Genomic DNA, 15,304 nt, shown 5'->3' on the forward strand with positions numbered 1-15,304 from the left:
ACTGACCTCTCTGAGTTTTCTTGATGGACCTTGGTTAACATTGCTGACTTTCCCGTCACATCTGCACAAAGACTACAATGCCATCACCCTGCAGTCTCAAGAGGCACAGAGCTGAAGCTAAGCTAGAAAACTCTAGCAGATTTCTTACTGGGTATTGCAAGTTTGGACTCTGCTTTCAAAAGTCTCTCATGGAAGGTTTAGAGGAATTTGGACCAAATGCCGGCAAATAGGACTAGCTCAGTTTAGGATATCTGGTCGGCATGGACGAATTGGACCGAAGGGTCTTTTTCCATGCTGTACATGTCTATGACTCTACGGCCCATTCATCTTACATTAATGGGTCCATTAGCCCTCCATGGCATCCAATAGCTTAATCCAATGGTACTGTCATAGGGCCAACACCCTCCGCAAAGTCTGAACTGGATATGGTATCTTTCTCACATAGCTTACCCAATGGCTTCATTCCCATCAATATTTGAGAGATTGAAGAATGTAGATAAAGGCACGTGTTTAAAGAACAAAGGACATACAGCACAGGAACAGGCCCATCAGCCCACCAAGACTATGTTGACACATGCCTTTCGGAATAAAAAACTTTTTGCCTCTACGTTCTGCATATCCCTCGATTCCCTGCCTATTCATATAACTGTCAACATTGCTATTGTGTCTGACTGCACCCCATCGTCTGGCAGCGAATTCCAGGCACTTACCGCCCTCTGTGTAAAAATAAACTTGCTTCTCGCGTCTCCTTTAAACTTACCTGCTTTTACCTTAACTCTATTGCTGCTAGTAATTGACATTTCTACCCTAGGAAAAAGACTCTGGCTATACATGCCTCTCATAATTTTGTAAACTTCGATCAGGTTGTCCCTCATTCTTCGACGTTCAATTGAAAACAAACCAAGTTTGTACAATCTCTTCTCATATCTATTAAGGACATCTGTAATCAGGACATCTGCCACTGTTTTCAAGGACCCCCCCCCTACCCTGGCTATTGCACCAGGGTGAGAGTTGAGATAATTGCCTCTCATTGCATTAGTTGTGAAATAAACAAATTGGTGTCTGGTTTTAATAAACAAATTTATCATTAATAGATATTTTTATACTATCTTTCAATATGCAGTCTTAACCCTTAAATTCTTTACTGGAAAGATAAATTGTTTATCTAAAATTATGAAATATCAAACTGGAGCCTTTCAACAAAGTACCTTTACCAGTTTACCTTGCTCCACTGGTGTTCTGTCTCAGAGAAGAGTTTTGTGAAATAGTTTGGAAAGATGGAGCACATTTCAGGAGTTATGTCAAAGAGGTCAGCACAGAAACAAAAACAGAAATTGCTGGAAGAGCTCAGCAAATCTGGCAGCATCAGTGGAGAGACATCAAGTTAACATTTCAGGTCCCGTGACCCTTCCTCAGAACTAGCTACGAAAATGTTGGGTTTTTATGCAGAAAATAGGGTGGGGGGAGGGGGTAAGGAGCAAACGAAAGGTCGACATAGAGCCCAAAGAGAGAGAAAATAGTTGGACAGACAAAGGATCAAATAATGATCAGGAGCAAATCACTGCAGATGCTGCAATCCATACTGGAAATAAAAAATACTGGTGATCACAGCAGGTCAGGCAGCATCCATGGAGGAAGAGCAGGCACATGTTTCGAGTCTAGATGCCTCTTCATCAGAGGTGAAGCACATCAGCTCAGATGAAAAGTCATCTGGACTTGCAATGTTCGCTTCATCTCTCTCCATGGATGTTGCCTGGCCTGCTAGATAATGATCAGACCTAGAAATAGCCCATAGCTACTAATGGGAACTATTCATGGCTAACAATGAGTTGTGTACAATAGCAGATCATGTGGTAACAAGGCCTGGTGTGTGGAGGTTGGGGGTAAGGACATCGGAGAAGGTGTCCCTGGTCCAGAATTGGAAAAGTTTATCAATCTTCAAGTTCCGTCTGATGTGTTCTCATGTTGAGTGAAACCCTGTTGTGGCTGAGCTGGTTAATGAAATCCATCCTGTGATTCCCCTGTAAAGGAGCTGGGGTATGAGCAGTTCAACCTGCTTCCTTTCTAAAGGACTCCTTATTGAAGTAGGGCAGCTTCCACACTCTGAACAAAGAGCAAAATCACAACAAGCTGACCAGCAGATTGCCTGATGCCCAGCAGCCAGTTAAACCTCAGACAGTCAGTAGTATCCAATGCTCACCAGTTGTCCATCCTACATTGTTTGCTGATAGACACTTTTGGACCAATGCTGTTGTATAAGGTACAAAGATGGAAATTCCTGGAAACACTCAGCAGGTTTGGCAGCATCCGTGGTGAGAAATCAGAGTTAACGTTTCAGGTCAAGTGACCCTTCCTAGAACCCTGTTGTGTACTCTGATGGAGTAAATGGGATATGGACTGTGTGAGGAAAAAGCAAGGCAGCTTCCGATCAGTACAGATGGAAGCAGGCCATTCGACCCATTGGGTCCCCACTGGCCCACTGAAAAGCATCCCATCCAGACCTACCACTCTATTCTAATACCCTGCATTTCCACATTGCTAATCCACCTAACCTGCACTTCCCTGGACACTACTGGCAATTTCCCATGGCCAATCCATGCAACCTGCACATCATAGGATTGTGGGAGGAAACTGGAGAAACTCACACAAACACGTAGAGAACATACAAACTCCATACAGACAGTCGCCCGAGGGTGGAATCAAACCCAGGTCCCTGGCACTGTGAGGCAGTAGTGCTAACCACTGAGCCAGCATGCAGAGTAAAGACTTACTCTCTTCACAATTACAGGAATAATATCTATCTGAGTAACTCATAGCTCATGCCGTCATGCAATAAACTACATCTTGTTTAAGACAAGAGTCTTCCCTCACTTGGCTGCAGTAAGCTAACCCAGCCCTGGGCTGGTCATGGTTTTCATTCCAAAACATACAACAGCTGTCACATGCAAAATGTCATCAAAAACGTTGCTGCCATTCATGTCTTCATGTTGTCACCTTAGTTGTGGTCAAATCACTGCCAACACTTACTCAGGAAGTGGTACCGTCTGGCTTTTATAACTTGCCCGACTCCTTGCAACTGACTATATATTGTCTGCATCAGACCATTATACATAGTATTGTGAGGAGCCTGAAAGGAAATAAAAACAGTGTCGTGCAATAGTACAGAACTTTTTCAGTTCAGAGAGTGTTGTCTCAGCTGTGAGTTTCTCATATGGAACGTGAGCTGATTATTTGCACTTTGTGGTCCTGCTCTCGTGTAACATTGTTCATGGAAGGGAGTATCCTGACCTTTGACGAGTTTGTGTCTGCATCCACTGTTGAACTGACTCTAACCTCAAAGAGAGACACTTCTGCAATTTGCAGCAACGAAATATCCTGAACCAGTCACCTGTTTCTTGTCATTTATGATACCATTCTCAGCTCTGGAGTTTAATCCTTTCATCCTGTCTGCTGCCTCCAACAGGCAGGATTAATTCTCTCAGACACCACACCATGCTGTCACAGAGGCTCTTTGGTCATCACATTGAGCAGTGTTTCATTGTAAAATAGCTACCATGGGGGAAGACTGAAATCAGACAGCCCACTGCTGTCATAAATTCCTCTTGCGCTATTCTATCCTGACTGACACGTGCAGTGGAATGAAGCAATTCAATAACAACTTCTCTAACCTCGGGATTTTACTTCCAGTCAATGAAATATTTTGGAACTGGGGATGCTGTAAATCAGAAACAAAAACAGAAATTGCTGGAAAAGCTCAGCAGGTCTGGCAGCATCTGTGGGGAGAAATCACAGTTAACGTTTCGAGTCCATTGACCCTTCCTCAGAACCGAAAATATTTTGCAAGTGTAGTCGCTGTGAAAAACACGACAGCTAATATGCAATCAGCAATTTGCACAAACAACAGTGTAGTAATGGCCAGATAATGTCTGTTTGTAGTCGCGTGCTCAGTCAATCCCTTTTATTTCACATTCAATATCCTGTCAGTTTTCCTGTGGCTGACACCTTTTCATTCCCTTTCAGTGTGGAGACAATCAACGACGGACAATTCCACACCGTCGAGTTAATGATGATGAACCAATCGCTGAGCCTGGTTGTGGACAAAGGAACTCCCAGGAGCTTGGGGAAGCTACACAAACAGCCGACTCTGAGTCTGAACTCCCCGCTGTATATTGGAGGTGGGTTCGTTCGTCACTTTCTCCATCTCCAACAGAGAAACGGGCAGCAGATGAGTGAACTGCCACTGCCAGTCATTCCGCTCGCTCTGAAAGGGAGCTTTGGTTATGAATGAACTTCTTGTTGCAAGCATTTTGCTTTGCATTTATACGTTAAAAGTGGAATTGCACAGCTTGAAGTTCAGTCATTACAGGGCTCACCAAAGCTCACTGTTAAAGAAAGAATCCCATTTCATTCCACCTTGATGAAGACACATAAACAGAGCAGGCAGGAGGATTTCCCTATAATGCAGAAATATACAGTGTTTGCAAACTGTAGGAGTGTGCTTGCTTGGTGAGTCAGGATGAGGTAAAGGATATGAATACAAGTCTGAAATTCTATAAATTCTTTGTAAATGGTTGCTGGTATGGAAGCAGTGGCTAGTGGGGAAGTTAGTAGGATTTGACCTTAGAATTTAGAGATGCCGGTGTTGGACTGGGGTGTACAAAGTTAAAAATCACACAACACCAGGTTATAGTCCAACAGGTTTAATTGGAAGCACTAGCTTTCAGAGTGCTGCTCCTTCATCAGGTGATAGGGGAGGACACAAGTCTAAGGCACAGAATTTACAGCAAAAATTTGGTGTGATATAACTGAAATTATACATTGAAAAATACCTTGATTGTCTGTTGAGTCTTTCATCTGTTCGAATACCATGATAGTTTCACTTCTTTCATGTGTAAATCACAAAACCTTTTTTTTAAAAAGTTGCGTTCTCAGGTTAGCTGTAACAATATTGTCTAGCTAACAGTCATTGTTACAGCTAATCTGAGAATGCAACTTTTAAAAAAAAGGTTTTGTGATTTACACATGAAAGAAGTGAAATTATCATGGTATTCGAACAGATGAAAGACTCAACAGACAATCAAGGCATTTTTCAATGTATAATTTCAGTTACATCACACTGTAAACTTTTGCTGTAAATTCTGTGCCTTAGAATTGTGTCCTCCACTATCACCTGATGAAGGAGTGGCGCTCTGAAAGCTAGTGTGCTTCCAATTAAACCTGTTGGACCATAACCTGGTGTTGTGTGATTTTTAACTTTGAGCTTTGAAGATGAACTTGCTGACCTTGGCTATTCATGTGATGTCATTGAGTGCTTTAACACTGCATTGAAGTGGAGAGTCAATGGTCCAGTGGTAGTATCCCTTAACTATTTTATCAGTAATAATCTGGGGAGCTCCAAGGCAGATGGTGGAATTTAGATTCAATTAAACGTCTAGAATTGAGTCCAATGATGACCATGAAACAGATGCCAATAGCTTGGAAAACCCATCTGGTTCACTAATGTCATTTAGAGAAGGAAACTGCCATCCTTACCTGGTCTGGCTTACACGTGACTCCAGACCCACAGCAACATGGTTGACTCTGGGTAATTAGGGATGGGCAATAAATACTGGCTGAGCCAGTGATGCGCACATCCCTTTGGGATTAAAAAGAAAGAGTGGTTGGGTCTGTGCTCCTGTCATTCCCTTCGCCAGCTAACTCTCACCATGATCGTGGACCCAATAGAAGGTGGGTCTCTGTCCTCTCTCCTTCCTACCAAGTACTAGGTAGCATCAGATTATCTTCAGCGCACACAGTCCTTATTGTTTCCTAGATGGTCAAAGATGCCAGCTTCTACTCCACACAATATGGGTGAGTGCTATGCAGTTCCAACAAGCGAGGGCCTGCTTTCCGTTCAGCTGCTCAATGCAATCCCACGAGCCGCTCAGCATGATCCCATCAGCTGCTCAATGCATTCCGTTTGCTGCACCACGTATTATCCTTCACTGCTCATTGTTTTTCCACGTATGGAGTCAGCTATTACGAAGGGGCATAGCTTTAAATTAAGGGGTGGTAGGTATAGGACTGATGTTAGGGGTAGATTCTTTACTCAGCGAGTCGTGAGTTCATGGAATGCCCTACCAGTAGCAGTGGTGGACTCTCCCTCTTTATGGGCACTTAAACGGGTATTGGATAGGCATATGGAGGATAGTGGGCTAGTGTAGGTTAGGTAGGCTTGGATTGGCGCAACATCGAGGGCCAAAGGGCCTGTACTGCGCTGTATTTTTCTATGTTCTATGTTTTCTCCACCTTCTGTTCCAAAAATGGTTTTGCCTGAGATTTCCAGGTGATGGTGTGGTTGCAGAGCCCTGAGGATGCATTATGTCCTGGGTGTCCCTGCGCCTGCCATTGCAAAACCTTAGTACGAAGCTATTGCAAGTAAGGAAAAGTAACAGACTGTTATCATTTTTTGCTGGGGGAGCTGGATACAAAAGCAGAGAGGTTGCCTCAATTATGCAGGGCACTGGTGAGACTGATTCAGTAGTACATTGCACAATATTGGTAATCTGATTCAATGGAGGTTGAAGCTGAGCGAAAGTTCACTAGACTGACACAAAGAATGGACAGATTGTGTTATAGATAATAGATAATAGACAATAGGTGCAGGAGTAGGCCATTCAGCCCTTCGAGCCAGCACCACCATTCCTTATGATTATGGCTGATCATCCACAATCAGTATCCTGTTCTTGCCTTATCCCCATAACCCTCAACTCCACTGTCCTTAAGAGCTCTTTCTTGAAAGTATTCAGAGACTTGGCCTCCACTACCTTCTGGGGCAGAGCATTCCATCCACCCACCGCTGTCTGGGTGAAGATGTTTCTCCTCAACTCTGTTCTAAATGGCCTACCCCTTATTTTTAAACTGTGTCCTCTGGTTCTGGACTCACCCATCAGCGGAAACACGCTTTCTGCCTCCAGAGTGTCCAATCCTTTAATAATCTTATACAACTCAATCAGATCCCCTCTCATCCTTCTAAACTCAAGTGTATACAAGCCCAGTCGCTCCAATCTTTCAACATATGATAGTCCCACCATTCCGGAAATTGACCTCGTGAACCTATGCTGCACTCCCTCAATAGCCAGAATGTCCTTCTTCAAATTTGGAGACCAAAACTGCACACAATATTCCAGGTGTGGTCTCACCAGGACCCTGTACAGCTGCAGAAGGACCTCTTTGCTCTTATACTCAATTCCTCTTGTTATGATTAGATGTGGACCTGCTGGAATTGAGAGGAAGAAGAGGTGATTTGATTGAAACACACAAAATCCTGCAGGATCTTGACAGATTGGACCTGGAGAGGTGCCTCTTCCACTGGGAAAGCCTCGAGCTCAGGATTACTGTTTTAAGAATACGGGGTCGTCCATTAAAAGCAGGATTAGGCGAGTTTTATTTTCTATGTGAGCCTTTGGAATCCCCTCCCCGAAAAGGTGATGGAAGTCGAGTCATGGAGCGTTTTTAAAGCAGTGGTAGTAGATCCTTGTCAAATCAGGAGTTGAAAGGTTATCAAAGATAGATGGGACGATGGATTTAGGTTACAATTGGATCAGTCATGTTGTATTGAACAGTGGAACAGATTCATGGAGCTGATGGCCTACTCCTGCAGATTTGTATGTTCATATGTACAGTGTGCTGTTTGTAAATTTAATTCTCAGCCATTTCTATCAACCTTCACACACAATCTATAGCGTAGGAACAGGCTGACCTGACTGCTGTTGCCCCCTCTATTTTTCTCAGTTCTCCACTGTCATTTTGCTTTGGCCTTTTTCACCACATGTTGCCTCAGTCTGGAGGTGGCACTGCTGCAGGAAGGGGCCAGTATCGAGCACATAGCCATCCAGTTAGGGGTGGCACGGTGGCTCAGTGGTTAGCACTGCTGCCTCACAATGCCAGGGAGCTGGGTTCGATTGTGTGGAGTTTGTACATTCTCCCCGTGTCTGTGTGGGTTTCCTCTGGGTGCTTCGGTTTCCTCCCACAATCCAAAGATGTGCAGGTTAGGGTGGATTGGCCATGCTAAATTGCGCAAGTTACGTGCATAAATCAGGGGTAAATGTAAAGTATCAGGGTAGGGGATTGGGTAAGGGTGGGTAACTCTTTGGAGGGCTGGTGTGAAGTTGTTAGGCCAAATGGGCCAATTCCATATCGTAGGGATTCTATGATTCTAAGAACTGGGGAGGTAATGGCCTAGTGGTATTGTTAATCCAAAGACCTGGGTTCAAATCTTGCCATGGCAGATGGTGGAATTTAAATTTAATAAACATTTGGAATTAAGAGAGTCGAATGATGACCATGAATCCATTGTCAGGAATACCCATCTGGTTCACTAATGTCCTTGGGGAAGAAAATCTGTCATTCTGACCAACATGTGACTCCAGACCCACAGTATGTGGTTAACTCTCATCTTCCCTCTGGACAATAAATGCTGGCCTGGTCAGATTTACCCACATCCAAAGGGCGGATTTTTTAGAAAGTGTAGCTGAACAGTGTGACAAGAGCCTGTCATGTATAGTTTTAGTGTATATTGGTTATCGTTAGTACAATTGCCCTCTGTTTTCTGTCTGCACAATTTTGATTTACTTTAAATGCAACATTGTCCAATCCTTATTTTCAAAAGGCCCAATTATTGCCTGTCCAAGTTGAACTGCACGTTCAAGAAATAAATCTTATTTTTTATTCACACAATCCGTTTATGAGCACTTTTCAGCCACTTTCAACAGAGATCGCTGTGGGAATGCAACAAACAGGTCATTTGATGCTGTAAAGTCCTATTGGACTATAACTGGGTTTTGTGTGATGTTTGACTTTGTCCACCCCTGTCCAACACCAACACCTCCACATTAGAAAGGACATACAGCGAAACTTTGTTTTAGCCGGCTGCCTTATCACCTAGCACTCTTGATAAACTGGCAAAAATGATATAACTCAAAATACTGCGATCTGTAAGTAGCGTACAGAGGAACCTCAATTATCTGAAGGATACGGACGGGGAGTATTTCACTCAGTTAATCGAATTCCAGATAATCGAATGCCGGATAACATAGTTTAGCCAAGCATCAAGGTCTTGCGATCTTACTGGATAATCCGATATTGGGATAATTAAATGCCAGATAGCAAGGTTCCTCTGTATAACAGTGATGTGTATACCCCCTGCATTACGTTTCTAGTACTGTCAGTTTTTACATTGAGGTATGTTGATATTTTTACTTTAGGTTTTCTGAGGGATGTTAATGTCTCGAAGCTTTGCTTTGTCAGGGTTTATGACGATTATGCGTACCTCTTGATTATCTGGAATTTCTGATAAACTGGCACATACCTGGCTCAGGAGAGTGCCGGTTAATAAAAAGTTTGCTGTATATTGGCTAAGTACCAGAGACAACATGCATTTTGATGAATAAATCCACTTATAAGTTTATGTGTCTCTTCATAATTTCATCTGTAAAATGCACCTCTGCCAGTGATGAGGGCAGCAATGGTACTATCACCAGACTATTAATCCAGAGACCCAGGTAACGTTCTGGGTACCCATGTTTGAATCCTGCCACAGCAGATGGGTGTAATTTGAGCTCAGTAAAATCTGGAATGAAGAGTCTGATAATGACCGTTGTCAATTATTGTGAAAAATCCATCTGGTTCACTAGAGGGCGGCACGGCGGCACAGCGGTTAGCACTGCTGCCTCACAGCGCTAGAGACCCGGGTTCAATTCCCGACTCAGGCAACTGACTGTGTGGAGTTTGCACATTCTCCCCGTGTCTGTGCGGGTTTCCTCCGGGTGCTCCGGTTTCCTCCCACAGTCCAAAGATGTGCAGGTCAGGTGGATTGGCCATGCTAAATTGTCCGTAGTGTCAGGTAAAGGGGTAAATGTAGGGGAATGGGTGGGTTGCGCTTCAGTGGGTCGGTGTGGACTTGTTGGGCCGAAGGGCCTGTTTCCACACTGTAAGTAATCTAATGTCCTTTAAGGAAGGAATCTGCCATCCTTACCCAGTCTGGCCTACATGACCCACAGCAACATGGTTGACTCTTAACCACCCTCTGGGCAATTAGAGATGGGTAATAGTTGCTGGCTTGGCCAGTAATGTCCTCATCCCGTGAATGAATTTTTTAAAAACTCTTCAGTATTGCATTGAAATCTTCTGGTTCAAAGTTGAGAATGTCAGCCAGTGTCCTAAGGTTGACGTGGTTCAGATAGTGACCACCACCACCTCTCTTGTTAAAAGCCGTGCCCATTGTTTGTCGTTAAAGGCATCCCCCCAGTCTCGGGGATGGCAGCACTCCGCCAAGGACCTGACCGCAGCCTCAATGGCTTCCATGGCTGCATTCACGATGTGCGCATCAATAACGAGCTGCAGGACTTCAGGAGCTTGGCCCAGATGCCCCTGGGCGTCTCTCCGGGATGCAGGTCCTGCAACGTCTGCAAACACGGCGTGTGCCACTCGCTCGACCAGTCCAGCATCACCTGTGATTGCCATCCTGGGTGGACAGGGCCGCTGTGTGACCAGGAAACCCAGCACCTCTGTCCTAACAACAGGTAAGTGTTACAGACCCACTATGGAAGGTGCAGTGAGACAACTTTTCCATTATGGCGCGGAACGCTAACATATCACTCTGTTTTGGATAAACTCTCAGTTAAAGCTGAGTCCAGTTCTGGTCTCCCTGTTGCAGGAAGAATATTACGGAGCTGGAGAGGGTTCAGAAAGATTTATCAGGATGTTGTTGGGTATGGAGGGCTGGAGTTGGAAGGAGAGGCTGGAAAGACTGGGACATTTTTTCACTGGAGCGTAGGAGTTTGAGAGGTGACCTTGTAGAAGTTTATAGCCCATGAGGGGTATAGATAACGTGCATGGCAGGTGATTTTCCCTAGGGAGAGGGGATTTCAAACTTAGTGGGTACATTTTTAAGTGAGAAGAGAAAGATTTTAAAATGTCATGGGGAGGCAGTAGTTCTTTACACAGAGGGTTCAAGTGTGGAATGAACTTCCAGAGGAGGTGATGTATGCAGGTACAGTTACAATACTTAAAAGATATGGATAAATACAGGAATAGGAACGGTTTAGAGGGATATGAGCCAAGTGCAGACAGGTGGGACTAGGTTCGTTTGGGGTTATGTTCGGCATGGACTGAAGGGTCTGTTTCCGTGATCTCTGACTCTGATTGTAGGATAGAATTCCTATAATAGTGGAAACAGGCTATTCAACCCATTGAGTCCACACCACCCTTTCAAAGAGTATCTCACACATATCCACCCCATAACCCTACATTTCCCATGGTTAATCCACCTAGCCTGCACACTATGGGCAATTTAGCATGGCCATTCCACCTAACTTGAACATCGTTGGACTGTGAGGGGAATCCCATACAAACTCCACACAGTCACCCAAGACTGGAATCAAACCCAGGTCCTTAGCATTGTGAGACAGCAGTGCTAACCACTCAGTCACCATGCCACACTTGAAATGAACTTGCATCCTGCTTTCCCTTGCCTTAACGTGAGTAAGCTTTGACTTCCTTGTCTTGTTTCAGCCAGCTTTTTTTAAACTGCTGCAATCCTGCCTTTATACAGCAGACAGGGATTGTATATCACTTGTTTTTTGATTGTGAGCAAATCAACAGACAACACCGCCATCTGCTGGGGAGAGAGTCCTGCCTTGTTTCAAGAGGAAAATGACACTGTTGCCTGGCCACCCATTCTCCTGTCATACATCACATGGGAATCTTGTCCTTTCCAGAGAGAAAAAAATATTTTATGATAGTTGAATTCTCTTGCCCCAGTTCTGGTACAACTTAGTCTTTGAGATATACAGCATGGAAACAGACCCTTTGGTCCAACTCATCTATGTTGACCAGATATTCTAAATTAGTCTAGTCCCATTTGCCAACATTTGGCCCATATCCTTTCCGTTACATATACCCATCCAAATGTCTTTCAGTTGTATTGGCATCCACCACCTCCTCTGGCAGTTCATTCCATACTCTTCACCACCCTCTGTGCGAAAAAATTATCTCCCTTTGGCCCCTATTAAATCTTTGCCCTCTCACCTTAAACCCTCTAGGGAAAAGACCTTGACCATTTAACCTATCCATGCACATCATTGATTTTATAAACCTTTATAAGCTCACTCCTCAGCCTTGACACTCCAGGGAAAACAGCCCAGGCTATTCAGCCTCTCCCTGTAGCTTAAACCCTCCAACCCTGGTAACATCCTTCTAATTCTTTTCTGAACCCTTTCAAGTTTTGTAACATCTTTCCTATAGCAGTGAGACCAGAATTGAATGCAGTATTCCAAAAGTGACCTTACCGATGTCTTTTCTACAATGTCTCAATATTATTTCTTGTTGTACCATAAATAATTTATTATCTATGCAGAATCTCCAATGACCCAAAACACATCATAGCAAATTATCAAACAAACTGAACACATAAGATGATATGAGGACTGATAATTGAAAGCCTGTTCATGAGTGAAAGGTTTAAGAAGTGCCGTTAAAATAGGAAAAATAAGAGACAGTGAAAGGTATGAGGAGGGGTTTCAACTACTGAGGATAAAACTGCTGCCAGTGGTGGACTGATGAACATTGAGGGTATGAGAGAGATCAGAATTGGAGGTGCGCAGAAAACCGAGAGTTATAGGGAGAGAGGGAATGCAGAAATAAGCAGCAAGACCTGCTCACAGTGTTGAGTCCATCAGATGAGCATCGCTGTTCTGCTTTCTGTACTCTTAGAATAGAAAGAACTTTGAATTTTTCATGGTCGTATGAACTTTTGAAGCCACTTTCAGAGATTTGAATGTCTGCATTTCTGAAACTCCCCTCTCACCCATTCCATTTTGGTGCTTCCCGGAAATGAATAACCTGTAAATTACCTCATGCTGCAATACATTCAACTGCATTTTCCATTCATCCACAGACTCTGAAATCTTTTTCACATCTCCTTGCATTGCAGTACAGCCTTCCGCATTATTACCTCAAACCTGCACCACCTTTTGATACTATCAACATAATTTACTACGAATACTCCAGTTTCTGAGTTAAGTAAATTGTGAATAGCGGTGGTCTCAGCAAAGATTGTTGTGAGACATCACATCCCATTTCTAACTCTGAGGAACGTCACATTTCTCCCCAGTTTTCTGTTTTGTAGCCATCTTTCAGTTGCTTCTGCTGCCATCACCCTGTTGTATATGTTATGACCTTTGCATCCCTCCTTTGGCACTTTGCCAAAGAGACTTCGCACTGACACTGCACTGCTCTTCTCCATATCTCATCAAAAAATTCCAACAAGGTTCACTTGACCTACCTTTTGCCTACCTCTGACTCTAAATCTTGATTATCTGCATCTTTTGGCAAGTAATCTCACATATGGCTCACTGTTGACATGCAACTAAATGTAAAAGAACGACACAGTGCGTTGCTGCCTTATACCAGGACCCAGGTTTGATTCTAGCCTCAGGTGACTCGCTGTGTGGAGTTTGCATGTTCTCCCCATGTCTGAGTGGGTTTCCTTTGAGTGCTCCAGTTTCCAAAGAAATGCAGGTTAGGTGAGTTGGCCATGCTAAGTTGCCCAAAGTGTTCAGGCATGTGCAGGCTAGGGTTTAGCCATGGGAAATACATGGTTATGGGGTTGGAGGATGTCAGTGTGAGATGACGGTGTATATGGACTCAGTGGGTCAAACGGCCTGTTTCCACACTTTAGGGATTATATGATCCAGTGTTCACTGTGATGGTTCAACACAGCTTATAATTGAGAATCTCCACGATCTGTGTCTTACACTGCTCGAGATCTAAGTGCTGCCAGATTTTCTAAATGCTGCCAGATCTATTTGCAGAGACCCCTGCTTTTCATGAGTAACTTTTCTTATGTCACCTTCCAGGTGCGTTCATGGAACATGTGTAATGTCTGACTCCACATACCGCTGTGTGTGCAAGGATGGCTATGTTGGCAAGCTCTGTGATAAAGGCCAACTGACAGACAACTGTCAGAATCTGAAGTGCGACCATGGCCGCTGTAAGATATCTGGTCAAGGGGAGCCATATTGTGAGTGTGATACCAACTTTACCGGAGAAACCTGCCAAACAGGTAAGGAAAGAGAAGGGTCTTGACTCCTAAAGCTGCACATTGTGCTCAGAGGCTTCTGGAGGTGACGAATGTCTTAATCACCCAACTGGGAGCCAATGAGACCTGTGTGTTGCCTCTTTTTGAGAAGGCCCACCATATTTCTGCCCATCTGGCACAAGTGATGGGCCTTTCCTAGCATCAAAAACACCAAGGATACAGGTCCAGTCCATTGAGAGCTGCCAACCAATTAAGAGCCTGGCCAAAAGGTAGAAGCTCTTCTATACTCAGTGGCACCACAGCAGTGGTAGTGGTTACTGTCAGTACATCACCCACCCAAAGTCTTCAAGGACCCCGGCACATGGGAGAAAGGGGGTTTGTAGGGTGGAATGGGAGAGGGGGTTGGGCAGATGGATGGTTCTGATGAGTAGGAAGGATGGTGGGGTGACTATCAGCAATATAATTCCCAGTCCCCCTTTCATAATGCTATGTGCCTTGATTGGACGCCAAGTGCCTGACAATGAGGGATGTTTGCTGCTCTCTTCCACCACCCATCCCCCATTACCCCAGGTTCTGTATGGGTTCAGAGGACAAACAATGCTCAGGTTTGTATATCCTATTGGAATCATTCCAATGAGTTGCTGAGCAGACAATCTTTACCTACTTGAAGGCTTCTATTGGCTGCAGAGCCTTCCTGTCATGGACTTATTCAGGATGAAGGCTGGGAAGAGGCACAATTCTTTTCTCTTTCCTCCAGCCAATTAATTGTTCACCCACCACTGCGGAGGGCCCACAGTGATCTGGTGATTTGACCAAAACTTCACCTGATGTCAATGCCAGATTTTTTCTGTTGGTAATTACAAAGCCAGCAGCTAACATTTGTCCCTAGATTTTCACTGGAGCGTAAGATGTTGAGAAGTGCCCATACAAAGGTTTATAAATCCATGAGGTGTATAGATAGGGTGAAGGGGCACTTTTTTAAGGTGAGAGGAGAAAGATTTAAAAAGTCATGACCAGTAAACTTCTTACACAGAGTAGTTTGTGTGTGAAATGAACTTCGTGTGGGAATGGTGGATGTGGGTACAATTACAATGTTTAAAAGAAATTTGGATAAGTGCATGAATAGGAAAGGTTTGAAAAGATATGGGTCAGGAGCAGGCAGGCGGGACTAGGTTAGTTTGGGATTATCTCTGGCATGGACTGTTTGGACCAAAGGGTCTGTTT

General features: G+C 44.1%; 1 protein-coding gene across 2 annotated transcripts in view; it reads left to right on the top strand.

The window, feature by feature from the left end:
• The window catches only part of LOC132823328 (slit homolog 3 protein-like), a 699,246-nt gene that overhangs the window by 677,564 nt on the left and 6,378 nt on the right, over positions 1-15,304 (top strand). For both annotated transcript variants that reach the window (XM_060837019.1, XM_060837020.1), the window contains exons 34-36: positions 4,021-4,175; positions 10,277-10,562; positions 13,899-14,104. In XM_060837019.1, coding sequence (XP_060693002.1) covers positions 4,021-4,175; positions 10,277-10,562; positions 13,899-14,104 — 647 coding nt within the window. The remainder of the gene's footprint in view (positions 1-4,020; positions 4,176-10,276; positions 10,563-13,898; positions 14,105-15,304) is intronic.

Source organism: Hemiscyllium ocellatum, chromosome 16 (genome assembly GCF_020745735.1).
Source record: "Hemiscyllium ocellatum isolate sHemOce1 chromosome 16, sHemOce1.pat.X.cur, whole genome shotgun sequence".
NCBI lineage: Eukaryota > Metazoa > Chordata > Chondrichthyes > Orectolobiformes > Hemiscylliidae > Hemiscyllium > Hemiscyllium ocellatum.